Below are 24,525 nucleotides of genomic sequence, written 5' to 3' on the forward strand. Positions count from 1 at the left end.
GTCGGTGAGGAGCCTGAGCTTCCTTGAACACATGGTTTTCCGTGTAGAGAGCACATGAGTGTGTGCCTTCTTTGCCAAAGAGGATCTTGGCTTTATAGAAACTCATCTCTTTTGTATTCCCTTAGTCATCAACCCTTGATGTCTTTATTTTTAAATATTTCTGACAGTGTACTTTTTTTAAAATATTTGTTTATTTATTTATTATGTATACAATACAATATTCTCTCTGTGTGTATGCCTGTAGGCCAGAAGAGGGCACCAGACCTCATTACAGATGGTTGTGAGCCACCATGTGGTTGCCTGGGAATTGAACTCAGGACCTTTGGAAGAGCAGGCAATGCTCTTAAACCGCTAAGCCATCTCTCCAGCCCCTGACAGTGTACTTTTAAGAACATTGTGTGTGTGTGTGTGTGTGTGTGTGTGTGTTTTACACTCAAATGTTTTATAAAAGATTGAATAGTGATAGATTGTCCAGTTTTCCTTCAGTATCCACTGGCGAATAGTTGAAGGACCACCTTTAGACATGCAAATCTACCTGCACTCGAGTCCCTTGCAAAATGGCATATTTGGTGCAGCCTGTGCGTGTTTTCCTGGATACCCTAGTTTCCAGGTGGCTTATAATTGCTAATACAGGTAAATGCCATGGAGGAAGTTGTTATCCTTTACTCCTTAGGGAGTCGTGGTAAGGCTATCTGTACGTGTTCTGTGCTGTTCTTCTCCCTGGTATCTTTAGTCTGTGGTTGATTGGATCCGTGATGTAGAACCTCCCGAAGGGAGGCTGTTTCCACTCAGCCACGGGGGGCCTGTGTATTCATGGCATTCGCACCCTGAAAAGTGAGCCTGAGGGTTGCGGAGCATGCAACCTGGTCCTAGTCCTCTAATATTGGCCGCTTGCACACCCCTGAGTTCTCCCACTGGGAGTTAATCGGCAGAGGTCAAAATTCCGTCTGGGTGAGCTGAGTGAACCGAAGGCTTAAACTTTTTTGCTATCGACAGCCTTTTGGATCCCGAGAGGGGCTCCCAGAAACAATGGTTCTCTGGAGAGAACAGGAGTCGAGATGCTGCAGGAGCTTGGAGCTGGACTGCATGTCCAGATTAATCCATGTGAGGAGATAGGCGGAGAAAGAGGAGCAAGGGAAGGGGAAGGACAGAGAAGGGGAAGAAAGGGGCAGGCAGCTGCTGCTAGGGTAGCCTGCTTCCCTCACAGGAGGTGGCAAATCAAAGGTAGAGATATGGTGGGGTCCCTACGCGCTTCGGAACATGTCAGCCAGAGGCAGGCAGCGTCTTTGTCCACGGTTGAAGGGGCAACCGATTGCTGCTTCTAAGAACTGGGTGCTGCCCATTCGTAGGATGATTTCAGGGGATCTATTTCTGTCAGAGGTGTGAGAGGAAAGAGATGCTGAGGATGCCTGCAGAATATCTTAGATTAGTTTCTGGGCAAGTGATTGCAGGGATTCGCTCTTTCATTCCCACAAGCCACTGCGCTCCAAGTGCCGAGGGACAAGAAAGTGGTGAATCCTAGGGACTTGTACAGTGATGGTAATCTAGAAAAAGAGTAATTTAAGTTGCTTGTGACAAAGGCTGATGTCAAAGTTTCAGCCTGCCCTTCTCTACTTTCAAGGGAGACTGCTTGTGTTCACGGCTCCTGAGTGGACCACAGTGAAATGTGGAAAAAGTGTTCAGTTGATTGGTGTGTGACTGGAATTTTAAAAATAGTCTGTGGTGGTGGCGCACACCTTTAATCCCAGCACTCAAAAGGCAAAGGCAGGCGGATCTCTGCTAGTCTGGTCTACAAGAGCTAGTTCCAGGACAGGCTCTAAAACTACAGAGAAACCCTGTCTCGGGGAAAAAAAAAAGTCTGGGAGGGAATAGGTAAGCATGATTGCGATTTATTTTCTTTTTTTGCCTTTATGTGTTTGTATGTGTGTGTTGGTGGTGTGTGTGTGTGGCTTGTTTGTGTGTGTGTATGTGTTTGTGTGTGTGTATGTTTTGGTGTATGTGTGTGTATGTGTTTGTGTGTGTATGTGTTGGTTGGTGTATGTGTGTGTATGTATGTGTTTGTGTGTGTAGGTATGTGTTGGGGTGTATGTGTTGGTGTGTTGGTGTGTGTGGGTATGTGTTGGTGTGTGTATGTGCTGATGTGTGCACATGCTTGTGGAGGCCAGATGTCAATCTCAGGTGCCATCCTTCAGGGGCCATTCACCGTCTACCTTGTTTTTTGAAGACCTGGACTCTCATGGGCCTGGACTATTGATTAGGGAAAGGTGCCTGACCAGAAAGCCCCCTGACTGGAAAGCCCCAGAAGTCTGTCTTTGCTTCTCCAGGGTTGGGATTGCAAGCTTGTTTTTGTTTTTTTGGGTTTGTTTGTTTGTTTGTTTGAGACAGGGTTTCTCTGTGTAGCCCTGGCTGTCCTGGAACTTGGTCTGTAAACCAGGATGACCTCAAACTCAGAGATCTGCTTGCCGCTCTGCCTCCCGAGCACTGGAATTAAAAGCATAGGACACCACTGCCCAGATTTGTGGGGTCTGGGGCTAGATCTCAGGTCCTTATGTGAGCATGGGAAGTCCTTCACTGAGCCATCGCCCCAGTCAGACTGTTATGGTTAAAATAAACTATTCCTAGCCGGGCGGCGGTGGCGCACGCCTTTAATCCCAGCACTTGGGAGGCAGAGGCAGGCGGATCTCTGAGTTCGAGGCCAGCCTGGTCTACAAGAGCTAGTTCCAGGACAGGCTCTAGAAACTACAGGGAAACCCTGTCTCAAAAAACAAAAAAAAAAAAAAAAAAAAAAAAAAAAAATTAAATTCCTTAAAAAGCTTGAAATAATGAAGTCTTCTTTTAGCTGCAGAGTGCCACTAACTGTTCCTGCCCCTTTCTCCTACAGAGGCCTACCCTGTGGATACCCTGCAGGACGACTCAGAGGGCCAGCAGGCAGCTGCAAAGGTTTACTATGACTTGCTCAGGGAAGGAGCCCAGGCCTCAGCAGAGGTTTTCTCCCTTCCCACTGGGGAGCAGGTATGTTTGACTTTCCTTGGAGGAGCGCGCTGCCCAGTGTAACTTAGAAAGTGGGGTGCTATAGAAAGAAGCTCTCAGGTTTAGAAGGACAAAGACCAACCAACCAACAAAGAAACTTATAGAGGGAATGCTAAAGCAATTCCAGTTTGATGTAGAAGAAATCCTTCGCTGGAATTCCAGAGCCCCAAGCAGGAGGCTGGAAACTGTAGATCGTGGGCTGGCTAAGCTGTGGGAATCCCATGCCTGCCACTTAGACGTTCTGTGGACGCAAGCAAGTGCTTTCTCCTCTCCAGTCCTGGTACTGTCATACCAAATGCAGAGAGAGCATTAGTATCATTTTCCTCTTTGGGCTAGCATGGGGGTAAAATGAGATATTGTATGAATGCCCGGCTGAACCTCACTTCCTTTGTTTTAAAGTGAAGGTGTGGCTCGTCTCTCCTCCCCAAGGTTTGGTTCAGTTCTGGTACGTGATTTGGAATGAAGCTGCGTCCCTTCGGATTTGGCGTTAATGAGATTCTGTGTCTTGTGAATAGATACCGCAAGGGGACACAGGGAACTGGAAACTTTATTTATTGGGGTTGTGGCAAAATCTAAAAATAATGTGTTGTGGCCGGGTGGAGGTGGCGTACGCTTTTAATCCCAGCACTCGGGAGGCAGAAGCAAATAGTTCTCTGAGTTCAAGACCAGCCTGGTCTACAAGAGCTAGTTCCAGGACAGGCTCTAAAGCTACAGAGAAATCCTGTCTTGAGAAAAAAAAAAAGTGTTGTGTGTGTGTGTTGGTGTGTGTGTGTGTGTGCACATATGTGTAGATGTCAAGGTCCAACCTCAGGATACAATTGCATATGAAATACAGTCCGCCGTGTATTTTGAGACAAGGTCTTTCATTGGCTTGAAGTTCATAACTAGGCTAGGCTGCCAGGCCAGCAAGACTGGGGATCCACCTGTTCCTGTCTCCCCAGTGCCTGGGATTACGATGACACCATATTGTCTTGCACCTGTCTTTTTAGGTGTGTTATGGGGGAGCAAACTCAGGCCCTCCTGCTTACAAGGGGAGCACTTTAATGGCCATGTTCTTCACCCCCAACACTGTGTAAGACCCCTTCCCTCCCCATGCTATCACGGGCAGTACCTATAGTGTTTGCTTTACCTGTGAATGGGTTCACTCTTGTTAGAAATGGTTGTGATCTCACAGGCAGTGATGGTAGAGGAGGCCGTCTTGTCCCAGAGTTAATAAATTGAGTGGCTTGTGCAGTTGTAAACTGTGGCTTCCCTGAGATTTTGGAGGTGGGAACTTACAGGCAAAGAAGAACACCCCTCCCCTGGATGTCCTCGAGTTGTTGAGCTGCGGGGTGGTGGGGGGTGTGGGGGAGACGGACGACTTGCTGTCCTCAGTAGGAGCTTGCCATCTTCACGTGCTTTTAGTGCCTCCTAGTGGCGTTATAGTAGAACGACATGTGGCCCGGTCAGACACCGCCTGATCTGATGGGTGCTGGAGCCAAGCTGGAGTTTGAGAGATGGGAGGAGGCCTGCCCGTTCCCCCTGCCCCCGCCCCCCGGGGGTGCTGCCCTCAGGTTCTTTAGGACACAGCTTCCACAGTCTGCTATTATCACACGCATATTTATGAATAACGTAAAAATAAGCACCCCAACATGGTGTATGTTCTGTGGAAGGAGAAAGCTGAGGTTATTATCAAACAGAAAGCAAAACAGTTGCTGGCATGAAGCTGTTTTAATATGGCATGTCAACATGACTGAGGACTTCTTGCTTCCTCTCTTTCTAGAAGGAAGGAAGGAAGGCAAAAAGCATCGTACTTTATCAGTGAGTAAGTAAGCAGGGGCGGGGCCTTGCCTCTTGACACACTGAACCAAGCTCCCCAGCAGGGGCTTGGACCTCCCCACAGGACTAATCAGGCCTTTGTGTATTCAAAGATTCTAGACCAGAAGGAAAGATGAGGAGGTGGTTTGGGAAGGTATCACGTCTTGACTTTCTTCTTTGCATAATTAGCTGTTTTTTTTTTTTCTAGTCTTCACTTTACCCTGTCACATTTAAAACACAATGCTCACTGATTTCTCTGGTGCAAAGCAGTCTACGTCCATTAACTGATATTTAAGGGCCACAGCAAAGGGCAGAGGAAGCACAGCCATGTGTGGTTAGCTGCTGTAAACAAGTTGATGTGTTTCTTTTTGATTTTTATTTTCTGCCCCCCCCCCTTTTGAGCCAGGGTCTTAGGGTCTTGCTGTGTACCCCAGACTGGCTTCAATCTTGCAATCTTCCTGCTTCATCTTTCCGAATGCTGCGATTTTGGTCTGTTCTTAAAAACTTGGGAGAGATTCCTCCTTGAATATACTGTGTCTACAGTAAAGCATCTTTCCAGGTTGCTGTGATGTTTGGCAAACTTGGTGTTCATTGGCCTTATGACAGCCACCCCTGTGGACGAGCCCCTGGAGGACCCTTCATTAAAGTCACTCCCAAACAGGGAGCTACCAAAAACGTTGCCAGCCCCGGGACTTGCCAGGAAACAGTTCTCCTTAATGATGGTGGCCTGCTGTAAACTTTTTACAAGAACCTGCCTGCTCAGCTCAGCTGCACATTCTTTTCTCATTTTCCTATAGTCTCAGTTTTCAAAACAGTGCTGGTAACGGAATGGATTGACCTTTCTGCGTTAGAAGCTGGGAGTGGAGCGGTGGATGATTGGGACGAGGGCTTCAGATGTGGCCAGACAGAGACTGTCTGGTTCCTCTCACTCACTAGCAAAACGGCAAACTCGATCTGAGTTTCTCCACCGTGGGGCCGAAAGGACAGGGTTGAGCCTGGAGGGCTCAGATACACTACCCATTTTAATGGCTGCCTTCAGAGCTGGAGCCAGGGTTGCAGACAGCAGGAACTGCTGTGGAGGCAGGCAGAGCCTGGGCGCATTCTACTGAGCAGCTCCCAGGGCTCTAGAACAGATAAAGATGGCGGCAGAGTTTCTTGTGTGAGGTGGGGTGAGGCCGTCAGCCTTGCAGGTTGAGGTGCAGGGAACGTGACTCACAGAGAAGGGAGAGAACACGAAGAACAGTTGCCTAACCCATGGGTCTTGGGATGGGAAGGCTTGCTGGTGGCAGACAGAAGCAAGACAGTTGCTACACCTAGGTCGGCTAAGGCTTCCCTTGTTGGATTTCTTGCGTCCTACGTTTGCCTCTGCTAACAGTGTTCTTTCAGTGAGCGCCATGCCAAGCAATTGCCCAGTTGTTTCCCATGCCTTAATCCAGTGAGAGAGCAGAATAGTAATTCATTTGTTCTTTTCTTTAGGTCAGACTTGAAACTTCATCTCTTCGATTTTGCGCTATGTACCGTGATGAACCTCAACATAAATTACTGACTTTGGTTAGTCCCCAGGACACAAAGACAGGTTGGTAGTTATTCTGTTTGTTTGTTTATTGAATGTGCATTGGTGTTTTGTCTGTATGTCTGTCTGTGTGAGATGTTGGATCTCCTGGAGCTGGAGTTACGGTTGTGACCCACCATGTGTGTACTGGGAATTGAACCTGGGTCCTCTGGAGGAGCAGCCAGTGTTCTTAACCACTGAGCTATCTCTCTAGCCCTCTGGTTGGTAGTTATTAGTGGACGTGGGGTGTGTGTTGGTGTGTGTGCACGATGTGCTGAGGGCCTCACACATGCTAGGCAAGCACCACGACCGAGGCACACGTACAGCCTTGGTTTTAAAAACCAGGGACCTTGATTTTCATGGTATACAATATATGGAGGTCACATACCCAGGGAATGGTGTCAATGTCCTTTGTTGAATTTGGAAGAATATTAAGGTAGACTGGCTTGTTTTCAACTTTTAGGGACCCAGTGGTACCTTCTTGTCTTTCTTGAGACATGGGTCATTCTGCACGTCTCCCATTACAGTCCCTACTCAGAGCTGCTTTGTGGCTCATTCTTGCTACCCCATTAACAGCAGTCTACAGAGATGTGGACACCAGGTAGGACACTATTGGGGTATCACCATGACCTTGTGGAATGAAGGGGTCATTCTCATTACCAAATGCAGTGAATGAGGATCTCAGAGTGGTCAAGTGACTCGCCAAGGCCTCCAGCTAGAGTATGGGAGGGATCGATTTCTGCAAAGTGATAACTGGATGGGGGTTCCCTTTCTGGAGGTGATGGTTATAGGGTCTGTGACTCATTTACTTCCCCTGCAACTACAGAGAAACTATCCGGGCCAGGCTTTTGTGATTGGTCCATGGAGCGAGTCCTCTGGAGAGAGGCACAAGCACTGCCTGCCAATCACATCTTTTTTGCTGCTGTTGTTCTTTGAGACAGGATTTCTCTGTGAAACAGTCCTACCTGTTCAGGGACTTACTCTGTAGACCAGTCTGGCCTCAAACTCACAGATATCTGCTTGCCTCTGTCTCCCAAGTGATTGCATCTTACATAGAGGCTGGGGGGGGGGGGTGTCGGCAGTGAGCAGCCTGCAGTGTGGAGGACTAACTGATTGGTCTTCCTGAACCAGAGCACCAGTAAGCTGGTAGGAGGCCCCTTACTGCTGACCTCACAGTGAACAATCCTACATGACATTTTTCTCATTTGTTTTGGCCTTCTTATAATGCCAAGTATTGCTTTCCAGTAGGAAGTAACAATACTAGTACACTGGTAGTGAACTTTTAAATTAGTTAGCCCTTCTAAAGGTTGGCATTCGGGGGCTGGAGACATGGCTCAGTGGTTAAGAGCACTGGCTGTTCTTCCAAAGGTCCTGAGTTCAATTCCTGGCAACCACATGGTGGCTCATAACCATCTGTAAATGAGGTCTGCTGCCCTCTTCTGGCCTGCAGACATACACACAGACAGAATATTGTATACATAATAAATACATTTTAAAAAAGGTTGGCATTCTGAGACTCTAAGTCTTTTAACTACTCTTTGCAAAGGAGGTCCACCCCAGCTCTCCACCTCCCCTGGATAAACAGTTTTGCTTATCACCTGACTGTCTGTCTGGAGTGTGTGCTCAGAGGATCCCTTCAACTGGTGTCACCAAGTCCAAGGTGACATCTTTGGAGGCAAGCTGTTTAAAAGTATGTAAGATTCTTTTTTTGTTGTTTTAAAGTATTGGGTATTTTTAGCAGCTCGTTTTTTCTTTATTTATTTATATCTATACACTGCTCTGCCAGAAGAGGGCACCAGATCTCATTATAGATGGTTGTGGGCCACCATGTGGGTGCTGGGAATTGAACTCAGGACCTCTGGAAGAGCAGCCAGTGCTCTTAACCTCTGAGCCATCTCTCCAGCCCATATGCAAGACTCTTTATGCTTCTCTTCTTGCTAAATAGGAAACATCAGTGTGGTTAGCTTACTCTCTGGGCATTGGGGGTATGATGCCAGGGCTTTCTTAGTGCCCCACGGGCAGCAGAAGCTGTGTGAGAGCTCTCTGGTGGCAGTGTGGGTGCCTCCTCTCTCTCCATCCAGCTGAGCCTGGACTGCCCTGAAGAGAGGGTCCGTGAGAACCTCAGGTGTTTGACACCACCTTGAGTTTGCAACCCCACTACCAGGGGCAAAGAGGAGTCCTTCGATGCACAGATTATGAAAATCTCTTAAAAAACTCATTTTAGGAAAATGTCCAGATATCAGCAGCTCCTCCACCCCATTTAGACACTGAACATGAATCTGGTTACAGGCTTTAAAAGACAGTCTGCAGGATATAAACATACGATGGATTCTTAGAAATCTGTTTTCCATTTGCATGGTACTTAATTTCTGTTGTTAAGAGTACACCCTAATACATATTCATAAGTGCTAAGAAATCTCACTGTGACTCCACGCTCGTATGCGAGAGTGCTTTTAATAAAGTTTCCGAGTGACTTCCTGCTGCTGTGGGCTCCGTTGTTGCTAGCTACGATTGTTTATGATTTCAGAGAAACACTCGTGCTCTTGATGCCCCGTGCACTCTAATCCAGTATTTAGACGGTGTCTTGAGTTCTTCCCAGACCGTGCATCTTGGAAACTTGAGACTTGCAGGCCCTGTAGTACAAGGATTCTTTATAGCTATGCCCAGTGTGTCATTCACCCTTCTGCTAAGCTGTGTCTACAGAGAAGGGCATTATTGACTCTTGTGCTGTTGTCTTTTTTCCCCTGTATGTAAAAGCAAAGAGCCTTTATTTTATGCAAGTTTGCAAACTCAGTCTCTCCGCATGTCCGTCGTACTGGAATAAATGGAGAGCCCTGAGCTCAGTTAGAATTGGGTTTTTATAGTAGTAAAGGTGGGAGTGAGGGGTTTCTGAGGTTCAGGAACTCTGATTGGCTGGCGTTTGTCTAGGGGTGTCCTGGTGAGTGGGTACTGGCAGGTGATCCTATCTACAGCGGTTGGAATGTTTGGATGGTCTGTTCTTGGGTGGTGCTCAGGTAATCTTAGTTTATGGTCCTTCCTTCAACCAGGTATTGCTTCAGGGTAAACTACTGAGACTCAGGCCTCCATTAAACTTATCAATGGCTGAGTTCTACTCTGGCAGGTGATAATGGTTGGAAGTAAAGAACTTCCTTTGGGAGATCTGTTCATATTTAGCTTATCATGGCTGGCTCCTACAGTTCCCCCTTCACAAGCACCGATGGCAGGACCCAATCTTGGGTCCTGCTTGCCCCTGGTTTTTAAGGAGGCCTGGAACTACTTAAATTAATAAATCCATTAATTGACAACTCTGGACCTATTTTTCTAGTATATCAACAGTACAGTGCCATTATCTTTACATTCTGGTGACGGCAGATGCGTGTTTAAATGGAAGCTAAAGGGACCAGAAGCTGTTTGATTGGCCCTGTGTATGAGTTAATTATTGATAACTGTGTGTGAGTTAATTATTGATAAGCTGGTTCGCTCCATTACAGTGACTTCCGATAAGTCTGTAAGCAAATGAAAAACATCCAGGAAGGCTAAGTTCCCCAGTGGCAAGCGGTTGATGCTTATGGCTTCCTGCTCCAACATGAGGGACGGAGCCTTCCACCATTTGCCCTGTAGGAAACTGCAAATGCCTTCCACACAGAGGTGGCTTCAGAAGCAGGCGCTCTTGGCTCTGCGGCTCATATTTATTCGGAATTTCTACATATCGGCTGGTTTATATTCCCTAAGGGGAAGTGGACAGATGAACTCAGCAGCCCTGCTTTCTGTGTGGCCTCAGCTTCCCAAGGGCCTTCGTCTACTTCTTCATATTTTATCTCCCTCATTTTTAAATTATTAACTCAAGTGTTTACGAATATTAGAAAGTGAGTCCTTATGCCAAACGCAAAGCGACCTCCCCCACCCCCATCTCCCTATTCAATCCAAAGCACTCACCCTGGTGTTCACCACGGGTGACCTTGGCTTTTCTTAGTTCTTCCTTTGTCCTGCCTATGCGATAGGACGAACATGCACTTGAGTGTCTAGCGAAGCGACGTGAAGTCTTGGTTCAGTCAACTGCCTCCCTGTGTCAGCTGGGCTGTTTGGATTCTCCGAGCAGCAGGTTCAGCGTTTACAAAACGGAGAAGATCGTATATTTCCCGGGGTGTTTGTGGAAGCTGATTGACTTGTGGCAGCAGATAGGATGTTTTGGGACCATTCCAGCAGAGAGCAGGAGGCCCGTGGTCCACCACGGCAAGCCTTGGTTTGTTCTTCACCTTTGCATTTTCACTGTGCGAGAGGAACACACGACTTCAGAGGGCTAGTAGGTTCCTGTGTTTCATTTCTGGCCAAACTCTGTGAACGTGAGTTATGTCCCCAACAGATTCTGCCTGCCACACCACTAGTTTGACTCTGAACTACACTAAGAATAAGGTTGTTCTTCAACACACCCCAAAGTGCCTTGGGGAGGAATGTCATACACTTGATCTGAAAACATCAGTTGATCAGGGGTAGGCTGGGGGGCGGGCACATGGCCATCCTGGGTGAAAAAGGTAGGCATTCCAGCCAGGGGAGATGCCAGCTGTGATCTGGTGCCACCAGAAGAGAGAAGATGGTGTTTCTAACGGCAGCCTCCTTTGCCAGTCAGGCCACGTCTGAAGTAAATGGTGTTTGTCCATGAAGAGTTTAGGGAATAAAGGGAGGGGTGGAGCAATGACTGAGGAGACCAGGCTGCAGATAAGGGATGTGGGGATCCAGGACTCCTGGTGGGAGCTGGAGGGATGGTTGAGCGCTTAAGAATGTTTCCCAGAGTTTGAAATCTAGCTTAGAACAAGCCAGGTGTCCCACATACTCTTTTAACTCCAGTTCCAAGGGAGCTGATGTCCTTTTCTGACATCTGTATGTACACACACACACACACACACACACACATACACTCACAGCACACATACTCATTCATTTACATCCCACACACATTCATACAGACTCGCATAAATACTTATACACACTCTTTTGTGTGTGCATACATACACAGATGAATAAACAACCAGAAGATGACCTTTGAAGGTTTGCTCAAATCCGCAGGGCTCTGAAAGGTGGATTTTAGGCACCCTGTCTGCCTTTCAGAAGGAGAAAATGGGTCATCTTGAAATAATGCTATTTCAGTTCTGAACTTATCAATTTATCTCTATTTCAAATATATCAACATTCAATTATAAATATTTTATTTCCACTTCCTGAGAACGTGTCTTTCTTGCTTGACTAACTATTAATCCCACTTTAAAACAAGAAGGAGCAGGCTTCTAGCCAGATGCTCTGAGTTAGGTTGAGATGCTCTTTGTAAGACTTTGATCTGTATGACAGTGATGCTGTGTCGGTACCCAGGATGCTAAGAGGATAGGCATATACAGACAAGTCAATCAGTGTGTCTCAAAAACTCTGGTCCCTGCACCCTGGGGTGGTTCAGGCCACTAGGACATGGTGTGCAGATGTACCCATGTGTCTCCTTTCTGATCCGGTGCTTTCCACACTTGGGCCATCCAGGATGGTGGGTGTGGCCTCTTCAGGGACGGTTCTTCTCAAGTCTGGGGTTGCCTTTTTCTTCTTGCTCCTCACTCTGGCTGTTGCTTCGGTGTTGTTTCTTCCATGAAGTGGATCATACAGGAATTGCGGGTGATCTGCTAAAGACATGCCTCGTGGCTTCTCAGAGTCCCCACCTTCATTGGCTCTTTCTAGGTCCTTGCCTGACTTTTTGCGTGTTTCAATCCCAGGATTGCAGGCATAGGTTCTGGCAGCTGTGAGTCTAGAGCCATTTTTTGCATTCTTTGCAGTGAGGATGGCCCTCTGTGACCATCAAGTGCTTGGCATTTGTTTTTTGGATTCTGTTCTCCACAGCTGCAGCCTGTCCCTCCTCCCTCCCTCCCTCCTCCCTTCCCTCCCTCCCTCCTCCCTTCTCTCCCTCCCTCCCTCCCTCCCTCCCTCCCTTCCTTCCTTCCTTCCTTCCTCTCCCTTCCTTCCTTCCCTCCCTTCCTTCCTCTCCTTTCCTTCCTCTCCTTTCCTTACTCCCTTCCTTCCAATCCTCTCTCTGTCTCTCCCTTCTCTTTCTCTGTATCTGTCTGTCTGTCTGTCTGTCTCTCTGTGTGTGTGTGTGAGAGAGACAGAGACAGAGACACACAGAGAGAGACAGAGAGTGAGAGAGAGACAGAGACAGAGAGAGGAGGGGAGGGAGAGAGAGAGAGACAGCACATTTGTGGAGTTCAGAGGACAGTGTTGGGTGTGGGCCTTTATTTCCCACCTTATTTGGGACAGGGTCTCTGTTGTTTGCCGCTGTGTCTGCCGGGCTAGCTGGCCTGTGAGCTTCTGGAGATTGTCCTGTCTCTGTCCCTTTTCCACTTAGGGGCACTTGAGCACTTACCCAGCTTATGTAGTGTTCTGTCCCTTCCTACCAGGGTCAAACAGGGCCTTTGGGGGCCTGGAAATTGGTCCTGCCTTATGGGACACACCTTCCCTGCTTTACACAGTTCTATCTTTGTGACAGAGGACACTTTCAGATGACAGGTTTCTCTGGGAACTGCTAGGCCACGTCACAGCTGCCCTCCTCAAGAAACTTGCTGATGACCTCATTAGGTTTTTTCTTTTTAGTTCTCTTCTGACAATGTTTGTGATACTATTTACTCATTCATTCATTCATTCATTCATTCATTTTCATTCAATAAAACCAAGTGGTGAGAAGTCAAAAAGACTGTCTAGCGGCTGGTAAAGGATGGCACTCTGTAACTGAGTCATGTGACAGAGGCACAATACCAGAGTGCTACAGAAGTTTCTGAAACGAGATGGCACTGCTCCGGTAAAGGGAGAGCCACGGGTGGTTCTTGGCAGGAAAGTGGAAGTTGGGCCAAGACGAGGAGTGTGAACCCCGAGAAGATGGCCACGGGCACTTCCTTGGCCTTCCGTCTCCGTCTCCTGGTGCCAGGCTCAATGGTGGCATCGACTCCTCCTCACTCCTCACACTCTGACCCACAGAGCTCTTGGCTTTTGGCAGCTGGCACCCTGTGACCTCCTGGGCTTGCTCCAAAGCAGCCCTCCGCCTGGAAATCTAGCTGTGACTCTCACCAGTCCCCTACTTCCCTTTCCTTTTGAAGGAGTCCTGGTTTCTTTTTGTAGCTATCCTGTTATGTTATTGGCTATTGCTTTTCCTGGAGTCCATGATGGGTGGAAGGGGGAGGGGACCACAGAGTTCAAAAGGTGCCTGGACTCCAGACTAGGGCTGGAGGCAGAAGTCCAGGCTCTGCTACAGTGCCCAGCAGACTGCCTTTGAGTGGTTGGAAGGAAAGCTGGCTTTGATTAGGGACCAGAATGTTCATCCCTGGAGGCTGCCAGTAGCCACGTCGGGAGTGCAGTGGACCCGCCTGGCACCTTTAGGGGAAGCAGTGGGAAAGGGAGCATTAAGGGGCAGATGGAAGATGAGGATGAAGGAGGCTTGGGCCGGTCATGTGCTGATGCTAACGAAGTTTTGTTATTTAGGGACCAGCTGGAGCCTTTTCCTGCGTGGTCTGTGGGACAGCAGTGGTAGTGAAGGGTAAGGTATACTGTGGGCAGGGGAAGCTAGATCCGGATGCTCTTGGTGGTACTCCCGCGGTAGGTGTCCCACTTCAGGGGTGGCCACATCAATTGGAAACGTAGATGTGTGTGTCACTGCCCACGGCCCCGGCCATTCCTTGTGGCTGATTTTCTTGGCTAGATCGCAAGCACCGTGAAGGTAGGAAGGGCCCCCCTCAGATCTGGCTTGGAAGGGTGTGTGCCGTCCCAAGAGGATGCCTGACACATGTTCCTGAGCCTTCTGCCCAGGGAGCTGTGACACACAGTGGTGGCCCAAGCTCAGAAAAAGGCAAGCCAGACACTTCCGGAGACGGGAGACGGAGGTGGTTGTGTAAACAGCCGTGGCCACACATTGACTTCCCTCATGAGAACGTCTGCCTTTCCCCTTGGCCCCCAGGACATTTTTGTGACCAAGCGTAACGTTCACTCTTCAGATTGCTGCTAATTTATTTACAGAGTTTGGTGATTGTGTGTCACGTGCACCCTGAGAAAAACAAGCAGGGGATTGAAAAATGATGATTTTTTTTTTTCCTGGAAAAACATGTCCCTTATAGCCTGCAGTGACAGCGGGTGCCAAGGCAAACATTCAGATGAAAACAGAACCTCTGTGTTAGTCGGCCCTCCGAGGGGCTGTCTTGTCCAAGGAATATTGCGACACTCAGAGCAGACCTCTGCAGTTGCCTTTGGGGCAGGTGGTTAGCTTGCCGAAGTGGAGGACCAGATGGGAGTTGTACCCCTGAGGGGCTTGGAGGCAGTTCTCAAAACAGAATGCCGTTCCTGACATACCCCTTACCCCCGAGCAGGCTCTCTAGACTTTGAAGTTGGCTTAGGGACGGAGTCTGGGCACAAGGTGGGTAGCGCTGTGAATTTCTTGAAGGGAGGTAAGAGGGATGAAATGAACTGGTCCAAGCAGTCCTCCAGAGAGATGGTTTCTATGCCTCCAGGAAACGCGTGGGTGGCACCTCCAGGGGACTTGTCCCTCACAAGTCTCCTTGTGAGAGTCAGTGGAGGGAAAAATGTACAATTTTTCTGGCTTTAACTCGGCCCCCTCTCCAAACTGCAAAGCAGAGATGCAGAGTGGGGTAGCTCCTTCGGGGTCCCCTGGGTCAGCAGACACTCTGTTGGCATCTGGTACCCAGGAGACCTAGCAGTTGTCTGTTTAAGCTGGTGCATGAATTTTGTATCATACAAAGACAGACACCATCCTGGGGTACGCCAGATTGTCTCACCTGGAGCAACGGGGGAGCCCCACTTAGATAGTTCATATCGCTGAAGGGGGTAGAAAAGGGTGGGTTCTGTTTGGAAACTCAGCTTTCTCTTAGGTACCTCCTTCTTTGGGCAGCTAAGATGTCCTATGGCCGCAGACTCATATAAACTCCACAATCTTGTTTTCATTGGTGCGTGAAGGAAGTAGCATGGGGGTCACTCACAGTGACAGCAGTGTGCTTTGGGAACACCCGTTGGCCCTGGTTTGAGCTTCGGTCTGTTCCCTGTTAATTTATGGTACTGACTGTGAGACAGATTTACACAAAGAGAAAGACCATCCTAGAAGGGCGTGTCCTTCATACCAAGACCCTCACAGTGTCTGGAAACAATGGAGGCCAAGGAAAGTGTTTAGTGTCCAGAACAGGGGTCTTTGTCCTGAAGGGCAGGGATGGGTTTGCTTCTAGGCATATGGAAGGGTCCTGTCCATGCCGCTGCAGGGTCTGTCTGCATCTCTGTTCTTTCTGCCACTCTGGGAAATTCGGTGCGTTTGCCTTGGTTGGTGCACCGAGGCAATTTTAAGGTTCCTTTCTTAGATAGACTGGACTTTGGTTTTTTTTTTTTTTCTTGCCCAGGTATCTCTTAGTTCAACTGTACTTCAGGATTCAGGCATGACCTCCCTCCCTCCTCTTCATCTTCCTTGAGTTCAATTCTAGACCCATAAAGACGAAACAGCTGGAGGCAGGAAAAGCCCGAGGAACACAGAGGGCCTGCTGTGAACGTACTGCGAGCCAGATGTTTCTTTCCCCCCCCGTGACAAAAGGCGCCCAAGTTCACGAGCATCTGGGGAAGCGTTTGTCCTTTAAGGGCAACATCTGTATGGAAATGGTAGCCCGAGTAATGCAATGTGACGGTTGCCATGCCAACTGGTGTATTTTCCCCTCCCCTTAAATTATTGACCCGCGCAGTCAATGTTGCATAAAAGTCTTGCAACTCAGTGGAATGTGTTTATGTGCCGGCCTCTGCCAGCACTTTTCATCGCTTTCCCCCCTACATGTATTTGTTTTGGGGAACGATGGCCTGTCACTTTGGTTTAACTGTGCCCCCACCCCTCAGCCCCAGCACACATATTTCTAAGATTTGTCACAGGCCAGTGGTGACTTAAACAGCGGGGGAGCCGTAGAGGGACTGGAAGCCCTTTTAGTTGTGATGAAGAAGATCAGACTTTGGGGGAGTATGGGAGTCCTTTGCAGCTGACTTGGGGAGGTAAGATGTGTCTTGGGGGGGGCAGAGGAAGGACACTGGTTCTTCGTAAAGCTCTTGTGAAATGGCAGGGGACTTGAGCTCTGTGTTTCTTAATCTGAGTGATGTATTCAGCTGCCGGCTGGCTACCCCTCCCCTGCTGTCCGTGTAGCTCAGGTTGGCCTCAAATTCCCAGCATCCTTCTTCCTCAACCTAATACTGGGATTATAGACGTGTGCCACCATTCCTGGCTTTCTTTACTGTCTGTAATTGCCACTCCATGTCTCCTCACAGTCCCTGTGTCTTCCTGGCTGAGACACCTATTTCCTTTGGTTCAAGCTGGCTGCCCACTTTGCTGTCTGGGGTCACACCCACCCCCCAATGGGTCCTTTCTGCCTCTCCTGACACCCCACTATTTTGTCAGCAGGATTGATATAGGTCAGCCCCTTAATTCTTGGGCTATATCACCTCTAGCCTCCACTTCTTCTCCCGGCCTCTGACTCACCCCTTCCTAATCCATTCTTTACATTTTAAGTCTTAAAAAAAAAAAAAAAAGACTTCCTTTCTAAAAATAGCACTTTCAAGTACACACAGCTTTGGGCGCCATGGTTTGTAGTTAAGAAGGCAGAGATTTAACAGAGTCCCCTTGCTTGCATCCATGTACAGCCACCTGTGGTCAGCATTCATGCTCCCCCGGGACATGCATCACAACTACTGCCTAAACGAACGTGTCTCAACGATCCAGCATCCTCCTTTACAATCGTTTCACTCTTGGTGGTGTATATCCTGTGAGGTTGGACACGCCCCTCTTTTGCTCGGTCTCTTCTGGGACTTATTACAAAGCCCGAGACCTTGATCCAACATCTATGGTCTCCAAGACTGGACCCTGTGCCATAGCTGGCCACCATCTGTTGCCTCAGGCTTGGTCTTGGAACACGGTCTCCATCCTTCGCAGACAGTCTTGCGAAGTGCTTGTCACAGTGCAAGTCATGGCCAGGCTGCCCTTCTGGCTCTCTAATGCTGAACACAGTGTCTGGCACTTGTTAGATTTGCTGAGTAAGTACCACGCCCCTCACTTCCGACAGAGTGGCGACAGCTTGACGGTGTGGGCTCTGCCGAATCCGTTTCTTCCCAGCCTCCACCACACAGTGCCTGGGCCCGTTCTTTCATTGATCTCCTTCTGTTGGTCCTAGCTCTACACACTGGTTTTCTGTCTGTCTTAACCTGTGGTCACAAGGCTTAGAAGGTGGCCTTTGGAGCCGGGCAGTAGCGGCACAGGCCTTTAATCCCAGCATTTGGGAGACAGAGGCAGGTGGATCTCTGTGAGTTCCAGGCCAGCCTGGTCTACAGAGCGAGTTCCAGGTCAGGCTCCAAAGCTACACAGGGCAACCCTGTCTTGAAAGACAAAGCAAAGCAAAGCAAAACAAAAAGAACCTTTGGAGCCAGTGAGACTGACCAGGTTCCCATCTTTTCTCAGTGGTACCATTTACATACATACGACCCTGAGCATGTGTCTCAACTCCTGAGCTTCACCTGGGAAACGGGATGAACTTGGTGGCCACTGTGTGAGGTGCCACACCGAGTGCTTGCTGAGTACTTCAACATGCTGTTGTGCCATGGTTACTACTTTACTGTAGGAATTGAATTGTCTCTTCCCCCTCCTTCCTTGGAGTCGAACGGCTGTCAGTCATCTCCAGAGCACACCCCAGGCTAGTCGCACCCCAGACTTTTGTAGACCAGGCTGGCCTTGAACTCACAGAGATTCACCTGCCTCTGCCTCCCAAATGCTGGGATTGAAGGCATGTGCCACCATGCCTGGCCTGCCTTATTCCTTCTTATGCCTTTGGTGTAGGTGTGGCCGTTCCGTCTTTGCCCTCCTGTGTTCTTTCTTTTCTCACGTTTGGAGTGTCCTCCTTCTCACTACCGCCCCACTCATTCTTCTGATCCTTGTCATTTTTCAGGATTCTTGTTTTGAGTGACCACCTCTCCTCCCTCCCCTCCAGCAGCATATAGCTTGAGTGTGCTCAGATTTTATTCTGTGCGGACCCAGTCCTCTCCTTTTCTCTAAAATGGACTTTTCCCAGGACAGAGCTCAGATTTAATCCCCGGAGTGGATTAGTTAGTGCTTTGCCCTCAGTGGTTCCTCAGGGTGTGTGTGCTTCATGGGAAATTGACCCCCTGGAATTGCCACTGTGGTGGGACTGGGTCACTTTGGCGCCCCCTGCTGGAACAAGTTGAGAGAGGTGTCAAATAGCCATTTGAGCATCCTTCCCCTGATGGATGTTGCTAATTTGTTAGAGCACTGCACTCTTTACTGAGCTCAGCCGTGGCCTGAAAATCTGTTTATGATTCTTGCTGCCACAGCCTGCCCATGGAAGGTGACAGGGGCCACTAACTCTACCTACCCTATTCCATTGCTTTTTCCAAGTGATTATTTTACTTGAATGTTAATTTGGAAGATACTTAAGTTAGAAAGGCTTAGTTCTCATAAGGAATCTTAGGAGGATACAAGGCTTAAAAACCTCGTTGGGGGCTGGAGAGATGGCTGTCAGTCAAATACACACAGGAAGATTTTAGTTAGATCCCTAGTGCCCACTTAAAAATCTGGGCATGACTATGCATACTTGTAATGGGGACAGGGACAGGGAGGTAGGACTCTCTGACCAGCAAGCCTAGTCTAGTCAGGGAGCCTCGAGGGCAGTGATGAACCCTGTCTTGAAGAATAATGTATGTGGCACCTGAGGCGGAACACAAGCCTCCCCGCTACACACATAAACATGTGCACTGACATGCACTCTCATCTGAGCATGTGCGCACACACGCGTGCGCGCACATTCTTGTTGAGAGGTGCTGGTCAGGTGAGGCGTATGCCCTAGTCAGGAGTGCCGTCATCAGCGTGATGTTCTCTGGTAGAAAAGAAAGGGGCAGTGACCAGTGACGGAGAGGTGTGATGTTCAGAGCACTGTGTCATTCCACTGGAGAGGATGGACAGGGTGGCAGATAGCAAGCAGTGAAAGGCAGACAGACAGACGGACAGGCAGGCAGACAGACATTTCTGTGCAGACTGTCTGGAAAACTAGATTCCCAGGCAGAGATGGCCTGTTATAAAACTTTTTTTTTTTTAAATTGCCTCACAGAAAGTTGAAACAACCAAGGCTCTTCACCCTGCAGAGTTTAAGGCAGGCGGCCAAAATTTCCGGAAACCACAGGAGAATTTTTAACACTTCAGGAAATGTGGTTTGGTGAGGTGCATTCTCCCACGGAACCTGCAATGGAACCAGGGGGAAGAGGATGCTGCACTGAACTAAGGATCGGTACAGAAAGCTAGGAACAGAGGAGCTGGCATTTGAGACCTGGCTGGCTTTGAAGTCTGGATGCTTCTCCCTACACCAGGTCCCCGGGGCTGTGTATGGAGTCACTTCCGGCTTCCCTGCTCACTGCTTGTGCTGAAGTCCTTCAGATGTTAGAAGCTGAGCGAGTGACTCAGCTTTGCTGGACTGGCATTTGCCACCTCTCCTCCTTGTGTTTTTCATCCAGTGCTTTAGTTGTCCCGAATGTAGCCTTGGGCTTGGGGGCTCCTTGCCTCAGCTCTACATTGATTGCCTGTCTCATCCACCTGCTGAAGCCTTACCAGTGATTCAGGATTTGTGGAGCTCTCTGAGGACACTGTCCTTTCCCCCCTCTGCCAATCTGTCTTCTCCTCTGGGTCCTCATGACAGTTAATTTTAGCACTTCCTTGCCTTGCATCAGGGCATCTAGCTGGACTCTGTCCTTCTCTGCAGCCTGCCAATCCCCAGAGTCAGGATGGAGGTGGATCCACCAGTCCCTGGGGCCAAGGTTCTGTGGACAGAGTTGGGAACTCAGCCAAGGAGAGCTGAATTCACTTGATCCCTTCATGCCTGAGATGAATCTGGGCCGCTGGGAGTTCACTTGGGGACCTCACTGTCCTAACTTGTTTGAGAAACCTTGGCTTGCCGAAGAATAAAATCCATCAGCAACATCTTCCTTGTGGTCCCTGTCACCTGTCACTTGGAGAGAATGAGAGAACTGAAATTGGTGTCAGTGCCTTAGCAATGCTGACTCTCCTCTTAGCCCTGGGACAGGAGGTGTGTGTGTGTGTGTGTGTGTGTGTGTGTGTGTGTGTGTGAGGAGTTGAGGGCATGCTGATCTATGTGATAGTTTTTGTTTTTTGAAGCATAGGTGTTTTGGTTTCTACTTTGTTACCCTTAGTACCGTTAGATCCAGGGTCTTCGCAGTGAAGGCCCCGTGGCACATGTCAGTTCACCTGGACACATCCCGTGACATGTCCTGGCTGTGCTCTGACAGCTTTGGCGTGGGCTCTGCTGCCATCTTTTCCTGCCTGCATTTCCAGGCACGTGGGGCTCACTGATTAGAAGCTACTCCATCCTCCAGGCTGGTTTGGTGTAGAGGACAGGTTTAGTTTAGACTATTAAATTTGATCGGACTCCATCTTTATTGTTATGCACACTTAGTCGTTGACGATGAGTTTTGGAAAACATCATGAGGCGGGTTTGGTAGCAGCATGACTAATGAACGCTCCGCTGTGCCCTGTGGAACTCAGAAAGAGCCATGTCAACATGGTTCTGTGCGAAACGGTAGTAGTGAATGGAACATCTGTATTACAGAAATGCAGTCTGCAAGGAGACAGAACGGTTCTGTCGCTTGACTTTGTTGAGCTGGGAGATAATTCCCGTGGCTGTAGAATGCCCCAGCAAGTTCTAGTAGCTGCCATTTTGGAAATTAATTGCATTGAATAAGCGAAGGTGAATGCCAGGCATTTAATTGGCTATTCTCTCCCAGGCTGCTGCATGAATTTTAGAGTCATTGTTAGAATTCACCCCTGATCGGGAGCTGACAGGCCGGGACAGAGGCTATTTATTGGCTTTTAGATGGGGAAAGGCAGGGTCTGAGACTGGCTTAAATGTCCGGCTTGTGCCTTGTAGCCTGGTCCTCCTGGATCTCTACTAACGCGCCTCAAATAGCAGATAGGACAAGAGGGAGTGGCGGCTGACCCTGAGTGGGCTACAATGTTTATCCACAGTTGCAAACCTTACCTCAGTTAAATGTTCAAGTGACTTGGCTTTTGATTCCATTGTCCCCCAAGTCTTCATTTAGAAAGGGTTGACAGGGAAGATGCATTTAAACATTCTTTGGCTTCCCAAACCCTTGGGATCAGGCTTAAGAAGCAGTGAAAAGGATGCTTATTAAAAAAGCATTAAGAGATTGCAGAAAGCAAGCAAAGGAACTTTTGTATGTGAGATGAGAGCGAAGAGGTAGAAGCCAGGGTGGGATTTGCCTTTTGAAAGTGGCCACTGAGCAGGGAAGGACTGGCGAGGAGGCAGGAACGGGCCAGGCGAGGGGCTCCTTTAGGCATCTGAGGCAGGAGGCTGAAGAGAGAGCAGAAAGACATGGAGCGAACGGCTCATTGATTGACAGGCAGGGGGCACATTCTGCCTGCCAACCTTATCCTGGGTGTCTCAAATCAGTCCACCTTGCAGTTTCTTAGACCCCTGGCGCGATGTCTTTGGACAGCTCTGGTGAGGAATCTGGGGCAGTGTGAACAGGTGTCCGCATCCAGACTTGGTCCCAAGGATGTTGGGCAAATCAGCAGGGCGGGGGCACCGTTAAGGTGTGGCAAGGTAAGAGTGAGGAAGGAAAGGCATGCTCCCCCACCCCTACCCCTGAATCATTGCTGCAGAGCTGCCTTCTTCCAAGACACCCCCTCCCATGTGTTCCACCACCTTCTGAAGCGCATGCTGCAGCTCTGGCCTTTTACTGGATTTATGGTCCAGAGTCCGGGGCTGAATCCTCTCTCTGCTCTTTCCACCCAGCTGTCTTCAAGTCACCCTCCCTCTCAGAGCTGCGGTGTCCGCAGAATGATGCCAGTAATAGTTTCATTACGGGCCTGGAGGACATTCCCGTGAAAGCAGGCTGTGCTGAGCCTAGTGCCAAGCCAGGCATTGCTCAACGCTCAGGAAGTAAGTCTGCGCTCAGAGCTCAGAGCATCGGTCAGACAGTGTGTGGGGAGTAAAGAATTGCGCGAGTGACTGGACAGTTTTTTTAAAGATTTATTATTTTAAAAAATTATGTGTTTGAGCGTTCCCTGCATTTGTGTCTGGGCACCACGTGTGCCTGGATCCTGCAGAGGGCAGAAGAGGGCATCAGATTCTCTGGAACTGGGGCTATGGATGCTGCGAGCCACAGTGTGGGTGCTGTAAATTCTGAACCTAGGTCCTCTGAGTGAGCGCTCTTTTGGTTGGTTTGTTTGGTTTTGTTTTTAGAGACAGGGCTCTACATTTTTCCTCTGCTCCCCTCCCTGTCTCTCCCCTCCCCTCTTCAGTCCTCTCCCATGGTCCTCATGCTCCCAATTTACTCAGGAGATCTTGTCTTTTTCTACTTCCCATGTAGATTAGATCTATGTAAGTCTCTCTTAGGGTCCTCATTGTTGTCTAGGTTCTCTGGGATTGTGATTTGTGGGTTGGTTTTCTTTGCTTTATGTCTAAAAACCACTTACGAGTGAGTACATGAACACTGATGATAACTTATGCTGGAGAGGTTGTGGGGAGAAGGGAACACTTCTGCATTGCTGGTGGGAATGCAAGCTGGTATAGCCCCTTTGGATATTAGTGTGGCGATTTCTCAGGAAATTAGGAAACAACCTTCCTCAAGACCCAGTAATACCACTTTTGGGTACGTACCCAAAGGATGCTCAACCGTGCCACAAGGACATGTGCTCAACTATGTTCATAGCAGCTTTGTTTGTCATAGCCCGAACCTGGAAACAACCTAAATGCCCCTCGACCGAAGAATGGATAAGGAAAATGTGGTACATTTACACAATGGAGTACTACACAGCAGAAAAAATTAACAACATCTTGAAATTCGCAGGCAAATGGATGGAGCTAGAAAACATCATTTCAAGAGAGGTAACCTAGACCCAGATTTGTGTTCTTATAGAATGTTGCAAACCTGACCCCAGGCTGGGTAGATAACTCTGTGGTAAGACACTTGCATTGTATGTGCAGGGCCTGGGGTTCTCTCCCCAACATCGTAAAACAACCCAAATAATAAAAATGTCACCCAGTTCACCCACAAAGCACTCAACCTGTCAGCCCATGCTCTTGGAAGTGCCACCCCAGACCTCCACTGTGTGCGTTGTGTGACTCATGCTTTTCTCTCCGTTCTCCCTTCAGTTGTGGCTGTTTATTTAAAAGACTCTTGGTGGTCCATTGAAGACGTCCTAAGAACTTCTGATCCCACAAGGGAAGGGCTCATGAAGGTGAGGGCATGTGATGTTAAATGAACATTTGCAAAACAGGTTTTTGAGGTCTTTTTACTGGGGCCTGTGTTAAGAAATTAAGGCTGGTTAGCAGGCGCTTTTAAATCAGGGGGCCACTTCTTAATCCCCAGCTGCCTGAAGAACACGTTCCTCTGTGTCCACATTGACTCTCTCCATGTATATTCGTTCCATGGGCTGCCCTGTGGGCACCGAGTCTGTTTTGTCTCTGGACTCTGAAGGCTAGAGGTCTGAGGTCAAGGAGGACATCTTTTGTGTACTGGGGGGATCTGTTGGCTCTACCCCCACTTCATATTCCTCTTGCAATTCTTTGGCCTGAAGATGGCCATGTTCATGTGTCTCCACATCACCTTCTTCGGAAGCATTGTCAGCCTGTGTTGAGAGTCCCCCGTCCCCCCTTTTGCTAAGGACATCCTTTGTGTTGAATTTTGGGAGCATGATGTGCTAACATGACCTGATCACCTATAAAAACTTATTCCAAAAAAGTTCTCATTCATGGGTTCTGGTGGGGCTTTCAGCATCTTTTGTGGGGCATCCTGTTAGCATCTTTTTGTTGGCATCCTGCCAGCAAGGAAAAGAGGAACATGTGACTGTTCACCAGACACCTGACTACTGTTCAGTCTGCTTTACCATCTCGAGTATCTCTTAGGCTTCAGTTTGTAAACTTTAATCTGCCCCATTTCTCTGCCATGCTGAGAAGTTTTTCTGTTGTGTACAATTAAGTCACAGTTCCTGCTAGAAGATTTAGAACCGAATTGGTCTGCTTGAATATTTATTTCCCCAGCTTCTTTATGAGGCTGGTCTA

The 24,525-nt window shown here is 48.7% G+C and overlaps 1 protein-coding gene across 4 annotated transcripts in view; it reads left to right on the top strand.

Moving 5' to 3' along the window:
- LOC119802464 (protein FAM169B-like) overlaps window positions 1-24,525 on the top strand; it is an 82,501-nt gene that overhangs the window by 18,949 nt on the left and 39,027 nt on the right. For 3 of the 4 annotated variants that reach the window (XM_038313393.1, XM_038313394.1, XM_038313392.1), the window contains 3 exons: window positions 2,882-3,012; window positions 6,304-6,403; window positions 23,617-23,702. In XM_038313393.1, the coding sequence (XP_038169321.1) occupies window positions 2,882-3,012; window positions 6,304-6,403; window positions 23,617-23,702 (317 nt within the window). The remainder of the gene's footprint in view (window positions 1-2,881; window positions 3,013-6,303; window positions 6,404-23,616; window positions 23,703-24,525) is intronic. The other variant, XM_038313396.1, reaches the window with a different exon arrangement.

This window comes from Arvicola amphibius, chromosome 12 (assembly GCF_903992535.2).
Source record: "Arvicola amphibius chromosome 12, mArvAmp1.2, whole genome shotgun sequence".
Lineage (NCBI taxonomy): Eukaryota > Metazoa > Chordata > Mammalia > Rodentia > Cricetidae > Arvicola > Arvicola amphibius.